The sequence below is a fragment of the Semicossyphus pulcher genome, unplaced genomic scaffold, assembly GCF_022749685.1.
Source record: "Semicossyphus pulcher isolate SPU_LCO1_2020_fin unplaced genomic scaffold, fSemPul1.0.p SCAF_6, whole genome shotgun sequence".
Taxonomy (NCBI): domain Eukaryota; kingdom Metazoa; phylum Chordata; class Actinopteri; order Labriformes; family Labridae; genus Semicossyphus; species Semicossyphus pulcher.
The window spans coordinates 17,250,205-17,272,184 of NW_027211737.1; the positions used below are offsets into that span (position 1 = coordinate 17,250,205).

Below are 21,980 nucleotides of genomic sequence, written 5' to 3' on the forward strand. Positions count from 1 at the left end.
AGGGAGTCATACACATGCACACGCACATAAACACGGGGTTGTCTTTAACTTGTTATATACAGTGATAATGTGGAATGATAGCACATCTATAGCAGCCTTTCTTCCACACAAATGACAAAAGAATCCTGCTCATGTTAGGGCTTTAAAATTGACATATTTTCTTCTCTTTTCTTGTCTTCCTCTCTTCCCTCGTTCCCTGTTACGCTCCTTTCTGCAGTTTTTTCTCTTTTTTTTTTACCTTCTAGACACAGCAGGGGTGTAAAACGCCACATGACTATCAAAGGTCAGTATCAACAACCGTCTGCTCACCAGCATAGATGTGTGAGTGTGCGTGTGTGTGCGTGTGTGCGAGTGAGTGTGACTGGCTAAGATAAGAGCGGTTGTTTTGAGAGAGAAATGACACGGGGAGAGACAGATGGAGGGTCTCTTCATGTTATTATTGTTATGTCTCATTGAGTCTCAGACAGACCTGCAATTAAATGGAACCACATTCTGCAAACACAGTCTGACAAACTTGCCGGCTAATTGAGAGTGTGTGTGTCCGTGCACACGTGAGGTGAGCGAGAGAGAGAGAGAGAGGAGAGTGTGTGTGTGTGTGTGTGAAGGGGAAATCTGGTGTTAATCTTCTCGTTGGCTGTCTGATATCTTAAAGCGTGTGTGTGTGTGTGTGTGTAACAGAATCTCCCAAGTGTAAATACATTTATCCTGACAGCCATAATACTGTCTGTGACACTGTGATAAACACAGTTATTAGCACCACCTTCAGCTGATATTTCTTCAGCTGTGAGTCTCTAATGGCATCCGGGTTTTATCATAACGATTGTATCCACGCTGATGAAAAAGTGTTTCTTATGGGCTGCACAAAACCACAAAATTAACCAAGAGTTAAGGAAGTAAAAGTCGCCCTGAAATCCAGACACAGCTTGTCCTTTAACTGAGCAGAAACTGTGAGATGTGCTGTGTGACCTCAGCGCGAGGATACAACGAACAAATGACTGATTCCCCCTTTAAACACATCTATCTGCAGGCTTTAGCTGAATCACTGCTTTAATTAGATCCATTTACTTTTAGAGGATTGATCGGTGGAGTCCGGCACAAATGAGCCTTGGCTTGATCCATGCGATGTTACGAGAAAAGCACGATTTCACTTACGTTGCAGTCATAGCGAGATAGATGGGTTTTTAGGTTAAGACCAGAGCACTTCTGCAAAATGTTACCTGTGTCACTTCAAAGGCAAAGAGCACACAGGGTTGATACGGTGGGAGGAAAAAGATGGAAAGGTTCAAGTGTGTATTTAGGGTTTCATCTGCACTTAGGGAAGCTCTTTACAGCCAGGTATAGTATTGAAATTTTGATTTACACAATGGGTTACATGCAAATCTTTTAGGTTTTTAGGTACTGAGGTAAGTGTACCTTTGTCACAGCTGGTGCAGTTGTCGGGTCCCTCGTCCGTGCACTCCTTGCAGGTGTGGTGACAGAGCTGGCACTGCCTCCCCATCGCATAACTGCCCTTCTTACAGCGGATGCTGCAGTATCCGTCATCATAGAAACTGCAGGTGGGGATGTAGTTTCCAATGAACATAGAAAATAAGCATCAGCAACTAGGGAAGAGAAGTCTCCCCTGTAGTGGAATTGATATCATGCCTACTCTTATTGAAGTTGCCAAAAACTGCCATATCACAGATGCACCCTTTTTGATGATTGATGAAAGAGGTGTTGTACAAAAGGTCACATGTCTGATCACTCATGTTTCTGAGCAGTGAGGGAGACACGCCCGGACTTGTTTACTGCACCTACTACGGAGACATCAGTGATCGCCACGCCTCTTTTTATCGTGTGTGCGTCCATGAATATGTGAGTAAGTTTTGCACTGGTGTTTATGTTACTCTCTGTTAGCGTCGGCTTTGGCCGTGAGTGTATTTTCGGCGTGTTTGATGTTGTTAAGTCTGGTAAAATGATGAGAATGTGAGCTAACTGTTAGCTAGTTAAAAGTTGTGAAAGTTGTTTAACTTCTATTCATTGGCTCGAGTTTCTGTGACTTTTTAGTCTTTATTTGTATATTGTTGATTACTTTGCGCAGGCAGTGCACGCACACTCGTGCCGAGTTAATGTCGTAGCATTACGTCAAGCTTTTTTAGGGAATCATCGAGCATTTAGGCAGAATTAAAGCGTTGTTTTATCGGCAAAAAAATATCGGAAGTCTCTAGGATTCAGGGTGTCCTTGTTTGAACGTCAGCTCTTAAGTTCTGTTCAACAACAGTACCTCCTCAGCAGTGTTGCTTTGCGTCTGTTGAATACAGGTGTTTACATGAGAGTGATCCTCACCGGGTTGCAGGGCAGCTGGTGCAGTCCTCGCTCTCTGGACCCGAGCACTGCAGGCAGGTAGCATCACACAGGTGGCACTTTCCGTGTGGGCTCATGTACTGTCCTGCAGACAGAGCAACAGTGAATCACAGCAACATGACCTGTAACCTGCCTCAAGTTCTTCTCCATTATTAACCTTTTCAACAACTTTTTCTGACTAATTCAATAATTACTTACTTCTGTTGCTCCGTGCTTTGTTTTTAAGTGTTTACCAGCTGTGTCTTGTGTTTTTCACTTGAGCGACCTGAGTTGATGCTGGGATGTGTCCTTATTGCACCAATTAAAACCAACAGTCACTTGTTATTGTTTTCATATCACTGAGGGTTCAGCTCATTATCCTCGCCCTTATGACATCTCCCGCACAGTAACAGCTATATCCCTCTTTATTGTCTTCTTCTCTTTGTCTTGTTGTTATATAGTGAGCACATTTATTTCACAGGGTTGACAAAAATCAAGCATCAGTATTGAAAATCCAGGCGTGCTTTCTAACAACCGAGTGCTTTTACAGTGAGCTAGATATTATTTGTGGCCTTTTGTGAGTTTTAGAATCAGAAATACTTTATCAAAGCAACATGACGATTCTTAAAACAACTCAAGACTTTTTAATCAAACACAGATGACGGCTGATTTTTAACATGAAACATTAAGTTACCAAACTTTTACAGATAATAATATCCCAGCTAGCGGGGAACGTTCCCATAACAGTGGCTAACATGACCTACATGTTCTAATTACGTTTGAAAGAAAACCTTTTAATCTAATATTCAAAGAACGCTTTAAGGATGTTTATCATTTCAAATAAAGTTCTTCTTCACGTTAAAACTTTAACTAAGACAAAACATTTTAACTGCAACAGTATGAAGATATTTTCAGGATGTTATTGAGGCCTGGGATGTCAGAACGCCTTTTATAAAACATTTGCTGAATGTGACATAAAAACAAAGGTAGAACATGCTGACTGCAACGGTCTGAGGATCTTTTCAGGACGTTCGTACGGCCTGAACTATCACAACGTGATTTATAAAACGTTCCTGAAATGTGATTTGTTAACAACAGAACCTTCTCACTGCAACTTTCTGGAAATGTTTTCAGAGAACGTTCTCCTATTATTAAAAAAACATTCTGGGAACCAAATAAAAACTTCCCGCTCAAAACATTACCAGAACATCGCACATTCTCAGAACGTTCTTAGAACAAAACATGTCCAGCTGGGATGTATCAACTTTAAAGTGACCTGACACAGCCAATAAAAACTTACAGTTGCCGCCTTACGGCAGAAAACTCCTGCATGTGTGTTGAGTTTTTGTGTTCTCTCCACGTTCCCACAGTCTGAATACACTAAGTGTTACCTACGCCTCTCAGGGCTCACTGTAGCCACTCTCAAATCTGAAACTGCACAAGCTTAGATGACAGGAATGGAAAGTAAAAAAAGTACTTATTCTGTTTCTGCACTGTACTGAGAGTGTTTTTGGGTATCTGTACTTTACTTCTTACAACTTTCATTTTTACGCCCTTTATTTTGACACAAATATCTGTAACTTGGAATCTGTACATTCTCAAAACGATTTCAAAATTAATTTTACTTTGCATCATTGTGCGCTGCCTTCCAACCATCAAGATTAGATAAGATTAGAACCTGTATGGACAATAACACATAGAAAAGTTGTTTCCTTGGTTTCCTTGTTAGTATATATATATATATATATATGTAGATATAGATATAGATATAGATATATAGATATATTATTTCAAGTTTAGTATAATCCTCCCAATTATGATTTGAGGATCAGTCAGCTTTGCACAGAAACAGCAGATAGAAACGTCCTTACACTTTACATACATTTCAAAGCTTGTAACATTTCACTTTTACTTTAGTTATAATCAGTACTTCTACTTTTACCAGAGTCTCTTTTTTTTGGCTAACCGCCGGGGTCAGCCCTACACACGGGTCTGTATGTGACTGACTGACTGACTGAGTGACGGTACTTTCAGAGCCGTAGTGAGAGAGACCTGCGACATCGCAATGACGGATCACGGAGCATTGGACCTCCACTGACGCGACTCTCTGTCTATACGGCTCTGGATACTTTGCTCGGGGAGTTGGCGGGGCTGCTCCTCTGCTGTCCTCACCTACGTCCGCAGCGCGCACCTGCTTTTAAACGCGCTACATAGGTTTTGACCTAGTCTTGTTACACACGTATCTGGACTTCTACTTGAATACAGAATGAATGAACTTGGTTGGAAAATACTTTGTGTACCATGAAAACTGTGCAGCAATACCAACTCAACATTTGTTTTTTTTAACTTTAGAATTAATGTCTTCCTGCAGCCACATCCTCCAATGCTGCAAATGTTGGAAATGCTGAAAGTGTGCGTAGGTTTCGGGAGGTAGGAAAGTTTTTTGTTACAAAACGAAGTTCAGGCTGGAAATGAAGTTTTGGGCGCCAGAAATCTCAACACCTGGCAAAGCGATTGTTGAGTCACTGGCATTAATCAAAGCATTGTCACACAGCAGGAGGATATATTATTGTTATTCTGCGATATGCAGCACTACTAATCATTGTTCTGCAATTGTAATATCATAATTAATGACATTTACAGAATGGTCTTTCTTCTTCTGCAGCATGATTTATTGTTATGTAAACTTTGGGACAAAGATATATATATATATGAGCTTTTGTGTCCAAAGTTTCAAGAGGATTGAGAGAGAAGTTCTTTGAAAGCTCAATCAACCTTCAGCTTCACATTTGGCAGCACTGAAAGGAGCCGTAACAAAAGAGGCATCAACATTGTCTCCTATCCTACCTTTGTATAAGACAAAGGTGACAGACACAGGCTCAGGCATAAGGCCGGAGCTGTGTTTGTGTGTCTGTGTGAGCATCCTTTAAGGCAGCGGCGAGGTTGTCTGTGCTCTCTGTGAAAAGCTCAATTGTTCCTTTCAAAACAAAAGCGCTTCTTTGTGTACAAACACAACAGGCGGTGGCTTCCCATTCAGTGGAGCTCTGCTGAAAACATTCAAACAGCCCCCGAATAAACGCCGTCACTCTCCCTCTCTCTTACACACGCACACACACAAATTATCTCCGTGTCTTTCTGTTTGTCTCCCCCTCACTCACGCACACAAACAAACAGGGAGCCAAGTTCTCAAGGGACGGAGAGCCGCACAACTCCACTCAGCAAAAAACAGACACTTTGGACTCCCACCGAATGAAGGGGAGAGAAAAGAGACGCCGACACTCAGGGGAGGGAAACTTTTCCGCTGTTATGGACTAGGCTGACCTTGTGAGGACATTGACAGTCTACTCTGTGAGGAGAGGGAGCTCTGTTGGCAGATATCACACTGACATCAACCACACCTGGTGCTGAATCCCAATTCCCCGGCCCTTCAACCTCCTGATACCTGCACAGACTTGGAGCAAGAGAAAAGAGGAAAAAAAGATACATTCACTAAAAGCAGCAGGGGTTCAGGAGAATATTTACTACACTGTTTATCTAACATATTTTATCTGTCACCACGGGGGAGCATTCCTGCTTTTTCACCTGAGATAAATTAGAAATGACTTATCCATGTGGGGATATTTGTCCTCAGTAACTGTTAGGAAAGACCGTGCCGTGTTAAAGGGCAATGTCAGAAATAATACCTAAAATAAACGACCTTTTGGGAGGGAGACAAACACACACAAACTGACAAACTCTGAGTCAGCGTGCTGCCTCCCATGAGATACAATAGGATAAGATAAACATTGTTTGAGTGCCAGTAGATGCAAATATTTGGAGGGATCATGATAATTATGGCCAGATTTAACACAAGGGAGATATTTGTGACGATTAAACACCATATGTGTGCAAGAGCCCCACTTTTATTCTATGTTGAAATAAATGAGCCCATAATGACTGCAGAGACAAAATGTTTGATTTGGTTAATCTTGTAGGATCCAAAGAAACTTGTGCTGGATTTATTTAAAGTGACTGTGTGTTTTTCTCACACTAACTCTGTAATGGAAAGTTTGTACATCAAGTTACATCCTGCACTCCACAAGCGTGTGAGCAACTCTAATACCTGTATGACAGCCTGAACAGCATCGAAGAGCTCTTTTAAAGAATGAAAATTCCTGCTTTGATACATTTGCTTATCAACCCATCCATCCATTATCCTGTTAAGGGGGGGCTGGAGCCGATCCCAGCTGTCATTCTGTGAGAGGCGGGGTAAACCCTGGACTGATCGCCAGTCAATCACAGCGCTGACACATAGAGACAGACAACCTTTCTCGCTCACATACCCCTACAGGCAATTCAACGAGCATGTGTTTGGAGCCCCCACTGCAAATGGTAAAATATAATTTTTTATTTTGCATGCCAGTGTGCAACAGTTATCCAGAAGAGACCTGAAGACCTTTAAGATGGAGTTTCTTTGTCTCTTTTCTTTCTCGTTCCATCACATGCTGCTGTCTCTCTTCCCCTCCCTTTCTATGCTGTCTGTCTGTATCACATGCGGGATTAGTCGAGTTGGTCGAGCTAATTAAACAACAGAACATACATTATCTGCACGACGAACCCTCTATTAAAAGTTTTCCAACTGGGCCTGAACGCATCTCTCCTCTCCTCTCTTGTAACTCGTGTCAGGAAGGGCGCGCTGAGTGAATGGCCGAGGAAGTTAGAGCTGCAGAGTGATGGCACATGCGAGCGGAGCAGCGAGATAGGTTGGGAGTGAAGGTGTCAGTCTTGCAGTAGGCTTGAATTTAACATTGGGGCTTCATTAAAACGTTTGAGGCTCAAGCCTGCGCCCCAGGCGACCGCCTATATCGCCTATTCCGTGAGCCGGCCCTGCTTTGGACTGTGGGAGGAAGCCGGAGTACGAGGAGGGAGCCCACGCATGCACGGGGAGAACATGCAAACTCCACACAGAAAGGCCTCCTACATCTGAATCGGGTTTCGAACCAGGAACCTTCTAGCTGTAAGGTGACAATGCATTTGCTTTTGTAATAAACAGTTTCAAGACATGGAAAACAAAATAAAAAAAGAAAGTTGTGTGGGTTCAACAGGAAGTGGGACTACAGTTACAGCCTTATTGTACACAGGAGAGGCAATATTGGCATCCACACTGACCATGAGCATTGAAATGTTTTACAGACAGCTGTTTGATGCACCTTTAACTCTTCTAATACTTTTATAATTAACAATACATATCTGATGGCTTAAAGTGCAACATCAGACAATCAATCAGGCAGTTTGCAGTGCATGCAGACATGCTTTGAATCCCTTGGACCCAAGGCTTAAAGGCAAGAAAAGAACAAGAATAATTTGAAATAAATGCAGGCTCACACATCAATGTAAACCAGGTTTTCCTTAATCCATAATGACATTAAAGTTTGCACCTGTAATAAAGCAGCCGGACCTGACCCGTTTAAACTTCTACCTAATTGTCATTGGGTGCACATGTTTCCTTAAAGAGCCTGCCAGCCTGCGGCATGTGGAACCTTCATTTAATCAATCTCTGATCGAATGCTGAAAACTTAAAGCAATGATGTGAATATCAATGGTGTTTTTCTCTTTCATGAATCCGGTGAAAAAATAACTCAATAGTGAAAAAAAGGGCACCATATGTTTCAGAGGCAGTGAGAAGCACATAAAAATCCTCCACATTAACACACTGCTAACGTACGCAGAGCAGTGCATTAACGTAAAGTGAAAAGAAAAACAAACATGAACAGATTAAACATTTTAATAAGAACACTTAAGTAAAAAAAGATTTTCAAAACTAGGACTTTGAGTAACATTAATAATGCATTGTCACAGATATGTCACAGGTACACCATAAAAACAGCTTTTATACGAGGGGGGTGTGTACGTGCGCCTACGACCACACAATCTAAAGTCAATTGAAGTCATCTTAAACAATGACCAAGAATAAGTTTTTGTTAACCAAAACAGGGGAGTCATCAATCTTTATTACAAATCATCAAGAACCATAACCAGTCGACAGTACAACAATTCATCTAATACTGTAAATGCTCAAGCTGCAGGTGTGAAAACCCACACAAATACAACAAGAATCTTAAACATGATATTTGCTGCTCTTTATTCGAAACAAGCACCAGCGGAATAACCTTTGAGTTTCATCAGGTACGGTTCAGAGACAGACAGGAGGGGAGAGCAGACAGCCGACGTCTGTCGGCAATAACACGAGCGGCTTTCAGCTCGATGGGATTTAACATTTTCTGTGAGTTCACTTTCAGCTCCAACAATTATGATGTAAATAGAAATAATTGATTGCCTCGTTGGGTTTGTTTTCCACTTTTTCTTGGGTTGACTGAACAAAAAAATCGTGTTTAGAACTAAATTTACCGTCATAGCTCTTATGTTCACCTCAGCAGTTTCCTGCCTGTCTGCCCGTCAGAGACGTTTACCTGCAACTGAAACATGAGAATAGTTTCAGTGCCCATCATTGACCTTCTGTGTTGAAAGTGTGGCGCAATACTTCAGCTGATATGCATTGCCATTAAAACTACTTTATTTTTGAACAGTAACATGTAGGGATGCACCGATACAGGAACAAATTCCCTTTATTGGGGGTTGCATAATGGAAAGAGGATAAACACATATAAAAGTAATGCAGTACAAATACGAGCTCAATTATTTTATCACCTGACAAAAGCTTTAAATCATTCAGTCATAGAAATGGATGGATTCAATACTCAGAAGGTTTTGTATCCAGGATCAGAATCGTTGGTGTTAAAGAGGCGTTGGTGTCGGTGCATCCCTAGGACCTCAGATTCATTTTGACTCACTGCAGCGTTTCCTTCCCTGCAGAAAGCTCCAGAAGGAATGACTATCGACTCGTCTTGTAGTACCTCTGGAATGAATCAATGCTGTCTGGGCTTACATTAAGAATTAATGGCATTCTCCTACACACACGCACACCGATAAAGACAAACAAACACTATTCAGAGGGCAGGTTTGTGTTTTTAAATAAATGAAAAGAGGTGGTTTTGGTCAGTAACGTTCATCGGTGTCTGGCTACGGTGACACTGTAGCAGCTAACTTCAAAGGTGGCTGATTTATGTGTTGTGTGTGCGGTATATATGTATCTTTGTCTATGTGTGCATTTGTCTCACCCCCTCTAAACAGCCAGAGTCAGCCCAGACAGACATTATTTTCACATTACTGAGTGAGCTTCATTTTTTGATCCTTTGACGTATATTTACAGGCAGAACACCAGGGCCTTTCCTACTGTACGTTCCCTTTCCATCTGTTTATCGTTAACGCTGGAAAGAGAGGAGGAAGAGAAGCCAAAATAAAAATGCACACAGATGTTTTCAGAGATTCACAGGCTGAGTGGCTCCTGCTTTGAGCTATGCTACACTGGCAACAAAAAAAGAAGGTTCAATTATTTTGGCATCGATGCTTTGGTCACAAAATACCGACACTTTTATTCTTTTGTGTGTTTTCACTTTTGTTTTCATTTGCTCGTTTGTTCTTGAAATAAGTCCCATAAGTCATTTTACACCCTGACCACGTGTGTGTGTCCCAGTACAGAAAGAAGGTAGGTTTGTTGTAGTCCTGTCATCGCACCTCCGATGCAGTCCCTTTAAGAGGCACAGATTCTCTTATAAATTATGTGACTGTGAATGAGTGGGCAGGGGGGTGTTTGAGAAGGAGGGGTGCCCCCCCCTTGCCCACACATCCCCCCCGCACTCCCTTTTGTACGCCCAGTGAGTACATCCCATCAGCCCTTTTGCGAGCACGTTCTGCAGCACAGTTGCTGCAGCACTTTCCTCTGGCAAAGATTGTTCTTTTTAACAAGCACGCAGAAGCTGCCTTCAGCCCAAGATTCTTCATTTGCTTTCCACAGACCAGGAAGAAGAGATACAGGGGGAGATTGGAAGGAGGGGAGGGGGGAAACATGCACACACACATTCAGTTACATGTGGAAACACACACACGCAGGGCAGAACCATTAGAAATGGTTGAATGGCAGGCAGAGCCGTGTGATTGGTCAGGAGAGGTTTCAGATGACAGGAAGAGTTTTTGATCCAATCACAGGTGATGTTCATCAAGGTGGAAAATGATTGTTGTCCAGTGGAGTGATTAGATCCACGTCAGGAGAGAGAGAAAACAGATTTGGGAGAAAACACAGAGAGAGAGAGAAAAAAAAACAAACGTCACACAATTAGAAAAATGAAGATTTTTGAAATTCACAACTTGGTCTCATTTTCTATCACAGAAACCCAAAGTGGACCACCAGTCTGTAAAAGCTGTAAGCCAATCCTTACATTCGTCGACAGCAATTAAACACAGCGGTCCCCTTTGGGCTGCCAATCAAAGTTTGATCAATATGTAAGGTTGGAAACAGACTGAGGGTGCACTTTAGGCAGAGCAATCATCATCAACAGAAAGGTCACACAGTCGGTTCATTTTAACTTGAAGGTCGTGGCAACAACAGCAAATCACAGGCTGCGGTCATAGCCTCATGGTCAGAGCATCACCTCAGCCGGTTAGAGAGAAAAAGGAAGATTTACACTAAAAGATCCTTTAGCCAAACATGCACTGCTCAGAAAAGACTACACCATAAAGCAGGACAGACAGAAAATCAAAAGTGCAAGCAAGAAATTAGTGAGGAGGAAGGAAAGGGATAAAGGGTCAGCAGATGCTTCAGGAGACGTTACGTCAGACTAAAGCTATACGAGTGTGTGAGTGTGTAATAATAGAAAGATAATATGTTAATAATGTGCAGAACACGAATGAGGCCTTCAGATAGACATGACAAAGGCAAAGCAAGGACACGCTGCCTTCCTGCTTGGAGCAGTTTGATTCAAAAAGTTAGTACAAAGCTTGGAAGTAGTTAAAAGAAGGCCACAGGTGAGTCCTTAGCTTTTACTTGATAAAGCAGCAATTGTTAAACCCAGTGGAATATAACACAATTCAATTCAAATGGAGAGGAAAATAGTGTTAGAACCGAGATGTCAATCTGCACCCTTGAGGCCTTTGGCTCTTTGTTTAGATGGGAGAATTAATTTCATTCAACATCTTGCAAAATACTGTTATGAATAAAATGCATTATAAAGTTTTCTTCCTGCTCTGTCCAATTCACTGATGCTCTAAGTCCTTACACAGATTCACAATGCACTGTACTTGTATGCATAATGACTATTGCCTGAGACAATGCAACAGGCACAAAATAAACACATTGAGGCAGTTTTTGCAGATAAGAAATCTGACAACTCACCATCTTTGCAGATGGTGCTGACCACGCAGGCTCCGGCCTCCAGATTGTAACCGCCGACACAGCTGCTGCAGTTCCTCTCCCCGGGCCCTGAGCAGTCTAAGCAGCTATGGTCACACCTGTCGATTAATGTATGAAGAATTAGATACTAGTCTATACAGCACTATGCTGTGTTCACATCACAACTTTAACAACTAGATAACTCGGATGTCTCTAATTGGATTGACTTTAATCTAAAACTATAAGGAAAGTGGCCGATGCCTATGATGAAGACCAAACACAGATAAAGGCATCCTTTTAACACATTAACACAAACTATCGAGACTTTTCGCTGCAGTTTTAGACGTGTTATTTTAGCAAGTGTAAGTGCTAGTTAGAATATAATTAATTCAAACACAATTTCTGTAATTATCAACTCCAAATTAAGAAAAACATTTGAGCGACCCAACTGATATTAGCTGATATTACAACCACAGCACAAAAATTAAAACTATTTACTCTAAATAATTCATGCTTTTCATTTTCACAGCTGCAGCTCATCGCTTTGGCCCGTTCACTGTTTGTTTGTTTGCAGTTTTTGCAAAGAACTGGAAGTTTTAAAGTGTAATAAGAGATTAAGTTTTGAACACAGTTGTAATCACGATTAAAAATTGATGAAAAAAAATCTTTAATAAAGCTTTGGTAGCAGAGGGGGCAGTATTATGAAACAAGAAAACATAGTCAGCAGATACACAATCATGGTCATGCGGAAGTGAGGCAAAAGTTTATTGGAAAGTATCCGGCTACGGGGGAGCTCACAGAGAATTAAGAAATCAAGTACGGTAAAGGGTCAAGAGAGCAATAAATAATTCAAGGTGGGAGAGAAAAGCAGCAAGGAGGCAAGTCCACCTCGATGAAGCATTAAAAAAGCAGACGAGATGTCTGACTGTGGAGGAGTTTCAATATGGGTGTGATAGGAGGCAAAGGAGTCATGACACTATCATCAAAAATATGTCATCGTGTTATTTCCCTTACTTTTCTCTTCATCCAGGTTAAGTTAAGAAATGTTATGTTGAAGCAAGTTTTAGATTGAGCCTTAAAAAATAAAATGATAACCAATATTCCTGCGGGCACGAGGCATGAGACCACAGGGAATGCTAGGAGAATCTCCACTCGCTATGGCTCTACTTTTCTTGTTTATTCTGCAGACTGGATGTCTAAAAGTGGTGTGGAGGTGTTGGCAGGTGTGCTGACTCACTTCTTACAGGACCTCTGAACCTGCCCGTTGTCTGCGGTCTGCTCCGACAAGTAGTAGCCAGTGCTGCATGTCGACACACACCGCCAGTCTTCGAGGAGGTAGCCCTCTGCACACTTTGTGCACGCCTCTATTCCTGTGCCTGAAAAACACACAGATACGCACTTCAGGGATGTTTTTCAAATCAGGTATAAAACCTAAACATTGACCTTCACGATAAATGTCACGCTAATGGTGTCGGCACTAGTTTGTTGTTCAAAATCTTCCTACCTGCACAAGTGGCGCAGGCCCGATGACAGGGCTCACAAGTCCGTCTGTGGCCATTGTAATAAGTGCCCGGGTCACAGGTCATCTGACACTTGTTTGCTTGAAGACTGAAAAGACAAATAGAAAACGATTCATATTTATATGTTCATAGTAATTAACAGGAATAACAGTAAGAAAAAAAGATTATAATACGCTTTATTCAGCAACAAAAGCCAGCAGCACAGGTGAGTTTAAGAAATGTAAGAAAGCGTTCGTGCTTCCGACCTGTAAGTCAGTCAAAGCCAGAAAGTCCTCCTTGGGCTGATATTTAAGAATAATGACAAAAAACAGCTGCAGCACCGACGATATCAGGATTCAAGTACAGCTGTAGAAAGTTTTGTTTTAACCGATACAAACAAAGGGTTTTGAAAGAGCCAGATGAAGAGGTAGAGGTCAGTTCAAACCTTTATAAACTCCAAAGCTACCCTTCAGTAGGTATGGAGTTTATAGAGTCAAAGTGAGGACAGGTTGGTGAGCTGCTGCGCTGAGCTGAAAAACAGCTGGTCTGCGTTAGCTAACGTTTCCCAGAAACGATCTCGTCTGGTCCCCTCTTCCTCCTCTGCTCCTAACCGACCATGAACGCTGAACTGAATGGTAGAGGGAAGGCTGTGTGTGTTAATGTGTGTGTGTGTGTGTGTATAAGCATGTGTCTTACTGTGGCCTCGCTTGCGTTCAGAGGAAATTATGGCTTACAAGTGTCCCCACCTCCACCTCTGGCTACACTGAACACTTAAAGCTGGGTTCAAGACCGCAATTTGTTTTAAACTCTTCACAAGTGTTTCCTTCACGACCTATCAGGAATTTTTGCACTCTGAAACAGCCTATCCTCCGTCAGGTCAAGTGTATTTGTGGTTGTTTAAAGAGGCCACAAAATGAACTGGAACATGTCCGCATGGATAACTAAACAAGTAAGGATCCCAACCCAAAATGGGCAACAGCTCCACTTCTTGTGGTTCTCCGCATGACACCGGTATATGTGGGCTTTAATAAGCCTTGGTCAAAGAGTGAAACTCATGTTACTCAATTTAGTTCCCAAGAGGAAAACAGTTGGGAAGCCCTGTTTTCTCTGGTTCACGCTGCAAAACCAAAACCACAGACTGATACAATGGGCCGGTCTAAATTAGCAGCAGTGTCTTCCTGCTGCGCTGGAGCGGCTGAACACAAAACGTTTTTATCCTGAAACCACAACACGGACACACAAAACCTGAACTATTTGTACGAGTGTGACGGAGGACGGGCCGTCATAACACGCTGTGATCAGCAGAGAGGTAGACTCGGAGGCAAGTTCAGCACACTCTTTGCGTAAGCTGGCTCGACAGAACCTACAGCTTCAGTCAGAATAACAGGTACACAGCGGTGGTTATCGACTCTCTGTCGACCCAGGCTTTCTTCTTCATGCATTTCCATAAAAGGGAGCCTTTAACGCGTCATTTGAGTCCTCTTTAACACAAAAAGAAGCAATCCCAGGCAGCCTACTTCAGTCAGGATGTTATAATGAAAAGAAATGAAGAACATACTGTAAAAAGCTACATGGCTGCTGTAATAGGCCAGACAGGACTGCTGGCAGGAAATTACAAAAGGTGAAAATGTGTAAATTAATTTTTCCTCTTTATTTTATCAATGGATCATCGATAATAGGAAAAGCATTACTGACAGGGTCGTTCTTTACAGCACATCTGAATCTGAAATTCAGCTTTCCGACCCAGAAAACAACCTAGCTTACCAATTATTGTTGCGTCATCGTACACCCGTCGGGACTACTAGCAGCAGGTTCACAATTATGTTTAATGTTTAAGGGTTTTCCAGGGACAGATCACCAAGTTCAAATGCAATTAAGAAACAGCAAACAGCTATACAGCCATATAAAAGCCAGATAGTTAGGTGAGTCCAAACAGTTCAGTCGCTGTTCAGAGGAAAAGCTGTTTGCCGTAGTACTCGTAAAATATAAACAATGCAAGTTACAAGGTGTATGATCACATGTTATAAAGCATTATATACAGGAAGACTGAACTGGTTCTCAATGCTTTAAACTCAGTGACTCTGGTCATTCATTTCCTCCAGCTTACCTCATGCCAGGTTTACATTCTGTGCAGATATTGGAGGTGGTGCACCTCTTACAGTTCTCTGGACATCTCCTGCAAATGTTGGAATCTGAAACACACAGAGTGAGCCAGTCACACACACACACAGAGGCTAATAGGAAACAGAAGGTTTGTTGCATTTGAAATGAAGAAACAGAGCAGAGGAGGACACTGATCATGAAGAGGAGAAGGAGGGCAGATGAGGAAAAGGCAGGGCAAGGAGATGGCCGGAGAGGAGGGGGGGGGGAAGTGAAATGTCAAAAGGCTAAAGCTGCGGGGAGGAAAAGGAAGATTGGAGAGTTGGTGAGGGAGGACAGGAATGTCGATGAATATTTCAAAAGGCCGACTAAAGGCAATGACACGCTTTGACACGATACACATGGACACTTCTGCCTTCAGCAGGGATGAGGTCTGCCAAAAAGATACGTGAAAACAGTGTTTTGTTATTCTTGGGAAACCAGAGTAGACCGTGAGTATTCATCAAAGGTGTGATTTCTTCATTTCCAAACATCTTTGCTTACGTATGACATAACCTTTTAGGTTGTGTTTGGGAAGTCATTCAGTCTGAGATAAGGAGGAGACTGAGGGTAAGTGAGGACTGTCTGGTTGATATTCAAGTCTGTAAATCATGACAGGGGGGATGCAGGATATGCACTTTAACGTTGCCTCTCAAGTGTTAATCTTCCATTTAAAAGGGTACAATCTTGAAGATTTTAATTTAAATAAATGTCTGTTCAGTCACTATCTATCACCGAATGAGGCAACACGATAAAGATTGAGCCTTTTGCCCACTGATGAAAGCCTTTGCATTTGCAGTATTACGGACTTTCACGCAAAAATGTTAGTGACGCGTTTTCCATCACCCAGCAGTGGTTGGTCTGCCAGAGAGGGTAGGCGGAGCTAAGCGGCTGCTTAAACAGTAATCTACTATGGCTGAACAAACAAAGAAAAGATCGATGACTACAGATACAACTTCAAAAAGAAGTTAAATTCCAAAGAAAAAGAAACAAACTCGACGCTCAGATGAAGGCAAACAGTCTAAAAAGCAAAACGACCGTCAGCGAGGAAAATCAAGAGTTACAACTGGGACTAAGGGAGCCAACTGTGGACGTCTACATATGTAGGAAGCATGCTCCCCCAATTACCGTTTATCGCTTTAAGGTGCCGCTAAAGAGAACGAAACTGAAATCTTCAAGATTATGTCTTTAAGTAGGGAACTAGAGGTCAAATGGTTAATCCACCCATTTGTTGATGCAAAAATTATACATATACCACACAGAAATGCAAAATATTTGCTGGTTCTAACTACTAAAATGTGAAGATTTTCTATTTTTCAGTCATTATATTTGATATATTTGGATTTTAAAAAGACGCTTGTCCAGAATAAGTAATCCGGAGATTAAATGTTTGGTTCTTAAAAACTCAACAGACTTTTTAAAGATTCCCTGACAAGTCTTTTAAGGGTCTGTGAGATCATCAGAATCCGTCTAAAGTCTGTGCCCACTGAATCACTTTTTGACAAAATAATAAAACATCACACTTGATTCCGTTCATTCCATACTCAACATACATCCACTAGCTGACATTATTGTGTCCAAAATGAATTCTGTAGAACTTAAAACAAGTAAAGAAACCCTTCAGCGAGCGTGTCCACGTGTTGATAAAAGCAGGAATGCACGTTGGCCCGCTGACAGCCTGACGAAGAGAAAACAAACTCTAGATAGCTCATTTAACACAACACAATGCTCAGCAGTGCCAACATTTCAAAAGCAGAAAGTATCAACTACATGTTGGCCTGTTAAAATGTTGTGATTGAACTCGGATCAGATCACATCAGATCTGCTGCCAGAGACTCGCAGAGCTGCCAGAGCTTACACTGTGCTGGCTGCACACCAGTATATAGACATAATTATAAGATGTACGTAGTGTCTCATTCCTGCTTCACGTTCATGCAGGCTGGCATGCTTCTTAAACATAAGACACACCAGTAAGAAGTTAAAGTACATGCTGTTTGTTTGTTAACACCACTGAGCTACTATTTATTTAAAAGTGACGGTCCACACAAAGAAAACAAGCTGAATTCTCTGAAACATAATCAACAGATAATCTCCTGCCAACCTGTGTTTTTCCACCGTAAACTGATAAGAAAGCACAATCAGTCCTCATGTAGGGATCATTCTGAGTTAGTGAAAAAAAAGCAGTTTTGTTGATAGATGCTACCGTGTTCTTTGTGATACAGGTCACACACAGATGTTTGCTTCAAGCTTTGATGATGATAAACCGAGGAACGATTAAAGAAAAGTTATGTAACAGATTCCCGACTGCATGGCGGTCTGTCATGCGTGCGCTCATCACTAAAAATGTTTGTATATCGAGGAGCCAGTTTGTCCGGCGGTGAAACGTACCATGGTCGAGGTAGAAGCTTTCGCCACAGGTGGCCACACACGTGTTGGAGCCCTCGTTGAGGTGGAAACCAGTCCTGCATGTGGAGCACTGGTCGCTGCGGCTGCCGACGCAGGTCTCGCACAACGAGGAGCACTTCTTGCAGCGTTTCCTGTCGTCATTGAAAAATCCGCTGGGGCACTCGGACACGCACATCCTGGAGGGAGAGAGAGAGAGAGAGGTGAGTGAAGTGAGAAAAAGAGCGTCACAAAGGGAAGAGTGGATCTCTAAAGATTATTTTTTTTGGCTTTTTCATGCCTTTATTGAGAGAGGACAGTGCGTAGTGTTGGAAACAGGGGAAGAGAGTGGAGATGACATGCGTCAAAGGGCCGAGGGCAGGAGTTGAACCCGGGACCGCCGCATTGAGGACTACAGCCTCTGTATATGGCTGCCAATTTAACCGCTGAGTTAAACCGGCGCCGGACGACTGGATCTCAAAGAACTGTGAATCTGATGCATTCGGGTGGTAGTTTAGTCGCCTTGAAGAACATAATAAAAACCAGATCAACCTCATTGTTGCATGATTAATAACCTCTCACAGCTCAGTATAATGTAAAGCATATGTCTAACAAAAACACATGCCTCTTGTGTAACAGTATTATGAGCATGTTGTTTTTAATTATAAGTAAAATATATAAAGGAAATATTTTTCCATAAATACCAATTGCTAATGAAATCTCTTGCATCAATAGCCACTCATTATGTGTGATATATAGAGGTAGAGGGACAGAGTGAGTGCGTGCGGCTTCTATATGTTGAACAGGTGCAACATCTGTTGGATAACTTCACAGCCCTCCGTCACCCCCTCATTTCACCCAGAGGCTCCCTTCCTAAAAGGTAAAAAGATCTCCAAAATCCTCAAGAGCACAACACACACACACACACACACACACTGCTTAAGCCTCATTCACACATTTCAGAGTTTTCTGCCAAGAAACACATACTGCACGTGTGAAATGCATAATCCACGTGTGCACACACACACACACTTTCCAGGAGTTTGTCCTCCAACATCAAAACCTTTCTCTGCTGCTGCAATGATTATTAAATCAACAATATAAAATACTCAGATGTTAAGTCTACTTTAAGGACTCATATGGTCGGGATTTTCCTGGCCACACTGTCCGTACAAGCAGTGAGGTCAAACACATGAAGCAGATTAACACACACCCTCTAACAATAACTGTGCTTCTGAGAATCCTCACAGAATCTGTCTCGGTATACGAGCAGGACTTAAGCTACATTTAAGGACATGTCATTGGAGCATGGGAACTTGAGGTACAGTTCATATAAGGAGTTGTGCTAAAACTGACAATTCTTAGGCAAATAAAAATTGAATAAATAATATTAAATAATATTTCCCACTTAGTCTATAAGTGATGAAATAGAAAACACACGTCGTGTTTTCACTTTTTTTCTAAAAAAAAAAAAAAAAAGAAAAGTTGTCAAACTTAGAACATTTTAAACATGTTGAATTTTTAAGTTCCTTCAGTGTGATCTGGGGACTTATGACCTAAGTGTTAAAAAAGAAAATCTTGCTATAGCATTGTAGACAATACACACACACACACACACACACACACACACACACACAGAAGTGCAAAAAAAACCTACAGAGCTCAAGAGACCCTCACACAGACCTTTTGTTGAGTGTGGACCATCAAACACATATGTAAGGATGTAATTATGTGAACATTAAACACCACCCCTCCACCCCTCCTCCTTCCTCCCACCACTCCCCCCATCTTCATTCATCAATTGCCCCCTGTGGTGGCAGAAAAGGGCAGCACACCTCTAAAGTGAGCTAATGATAAGGCAGCGGCCAAGCTCACACATTCTCATGCACCTGCATCGCTTTGCCTTTTATTAGTGCAGAGACCCGCCGACACAAAGGCAATTACAACAGACTTTGATCCTAATGGGATCCTAAGGGCACTCGAAAATGTGCGCACACACACACACACACACACACACACACACACACACAGATGTACACATATTTCACAGGGGGTAGAGAAAGATTGAAGTGGATGTGACTGTCAGGAAACAGCATCCCTGTCATCAGACTTACACGGTGAAATTAATCAGGACACCACCTGCATTGATTCTTAACCTTATTCACAGTAAGCTCAGCTAATAACAAGCACAAGCAGTGACCTTTGACCTTAAACAGTGGTAAACAATTTTTGAAATTCAGAACAAAAAATTACAACTTAGACACAACTAATATGACAACGAGCTGGAGATTACGTCATGAGACAGCTACACGGGATTGTTCCTGTGTTTGAAATCATGCCTTTACAATGCAGCTCACGATGGACCTGTTTACATGCTGGTTATTTGTTACTTTTATGTGACGTCTCTCTACTTATGTCTGACTTTTATCTTTTGTTGTGAGGAACTTTGTGGCTAGAAAAGTGCTCAAGAGCCTGAGCCTCTCTCATTTTCATGTAAGAAACATCGTGTCAATCTTAAAGTTCCTGCCTGCTTCTTAAAACAAGCATGTTCTGTTTAGATGGCAAACATCATGGACAGCAAAATCTTCTGTTGAATTTCTGATAATTAAATTCATTCTTGCAAAGCGAGCTGTTGCACAAATGATTCCTAAAGGCCCTGAGCTGATTAAATTGAGTTATAGCAGACTGTTATACACCAGCATTCACTTTACCTGTGTCAAACTTTCTGAGTGAGCCCCCCTCAGCTGATATTGATCCCTCTCTTTATTTGACTGTCTCTGCACTCTCAGAGGATTTCCCGCTCTTTGACACAGTCAGATGTTGTTGAAATCACACGTCACACAGATCTTCTGTCTGTAGCTTTGTTGTTTATGAGCACTTTTTTAATTAAGAGGGATAAAAAAAACAAACTGGCTCTGGTGGAGTCCACAGACCAATTACTTTACACCTTCATGTACACTAAGAGGACCATTAAACTGTCTGTACAAGTGAGGAAACAGTCAGTGAGACGGAGGGGGATCGACAAACAAATTCCCAAATTCAATTATAGCACTGATGTTTTGCTGTCTACAAACTAATATATGAACAACAGGTGCAAACTAAACTTATTTGATTCACTCCCTCACTCAATTATTACATTAGTTATCTCTTTATTTCTTAATTTAACTTCTGTTGGTTTTATTGACAGAGTTGTTTGACTCTTTTTTATATATATAAATCCCAGGTTACATTTTTAAGGGGTGGTATACAGAAGGAGCTTGTTATTGAAGATAGATACAAAGAAGTTTTAACAGCACTACAGGTTTGACGGTGATATATAGTATACTGTATGTTCTGTTACAAGTCCTTTCCAGCCATTTCCCAGGTATAGTAAACACCTAAAGATTGAGGTTTGAGCTTTAACTCTTAGATTTCCCCCAACACATGAGCAATATTGTACATAATACTGATTTGTGAGTCAGTCTGACCTGGTGTTGTTCTTGAACTTGAGGAAGAAGTGCAGGCAGTTGATGCAGTGATGGGGTCCAGGACCTTCGCAGCCGTTCTCATTGCACTCAGAGTCACAGGGGCCTGCAGACACAAGGAGGTGATGAGTGTGGCAATAGGTTTTATAGTCTATTAAGTGAGTTTATGGAATCATTATTTCTAATTTATAACCCTTTAATAATACTTTTATTACTAATGTGGCAGCACAACTTACTGTCCCTGTGACAGGACAGTAAAACAGCAGCTGCTTAAGAGTTATGTTTCATTGCATTGCAGCTGCTGCCGCGGCTAACCTGTCTGCGTGCTGCTCTGGATTTATCACCTACCGTTGTACTCCTCTGTGAACTCCTCATCGGTGGGCGGCAGCATGTCTGTGGAGCGCGGCTTATCGCTGCGCAGAGACGAGTACGGGTGCACAGAGGTGCCGTACAGCACCAGAGACCACTCCTTCAGCTTGCCTGAGGAAACAGACGCAATCGTAAAGTCAGCTTAGACACAGATCCAGTCCAGTCCGTGCTGATGATAGGCAGCTGAATATCCTTTGATATCTGTTTGATTTGTACATTTCACACACAGTGCTGCCATTTAGGCCAAAAAAATTAAAAAGCAGATGTGTTATGCTTGGAAGTTTTGTTCAGCTGTAACAGGTCCAACTGGACAGAGGTTCAACCTTCTGTCATCACGAGATTGCAGCAACAGAAACAAACTATAGCGTCAGCAGATTATGCTATGCACTCTTAATGATACGCCTAACGGGTAGCTTGGCACAAATTTGGATTATAGTGATCAACAAGCTCAACAGCTCTTCAGAAACTGCTGCTCCATTTGAGACTTTATTACGTTGTTAAATTAGTGGGTCATTGGAGCAGTAAAGTTCACCGCCTCCA

The 21,980-nt window shown here is 41.9% G+C and overlaps 1 protein-coding gene across 1 annotated transcript in view; it reads right to left on the bottom strand.

Moving 5' to 3' along the window:
• pcsk5b (proprotein convertase subtilisin/kexin type 5b) overlaps positions 1–21,980 on the bottom strand; it is a 76,031-nt gene that overhangs the window by 15,336 nt on the left and 38,715 nt on the right. Inside the window, 9 exon segments of the mRNA XM_069683022.1 lie at positions 1,414–1,550; positions 2,326–2,428; positions 11,591–11,706; positions 12,825–12,963; positions 13,092–13,195; positions 15,194–15,278; positions 17,614–17,807; positions 21,075–21,177; positions 21,420–21,551. Coding sequence (XP_069539123.1) covers positions 1,414–1,550; positions 2,326–2,428; positions 11,591–11,706; positions 12,825–12,963; positions 13,092–13,195; positions 15,194–15,278; positions 17,614–17,807; positions 21,075–21,177; positions 21,420–21,551 — 1,113 coding nt within the window.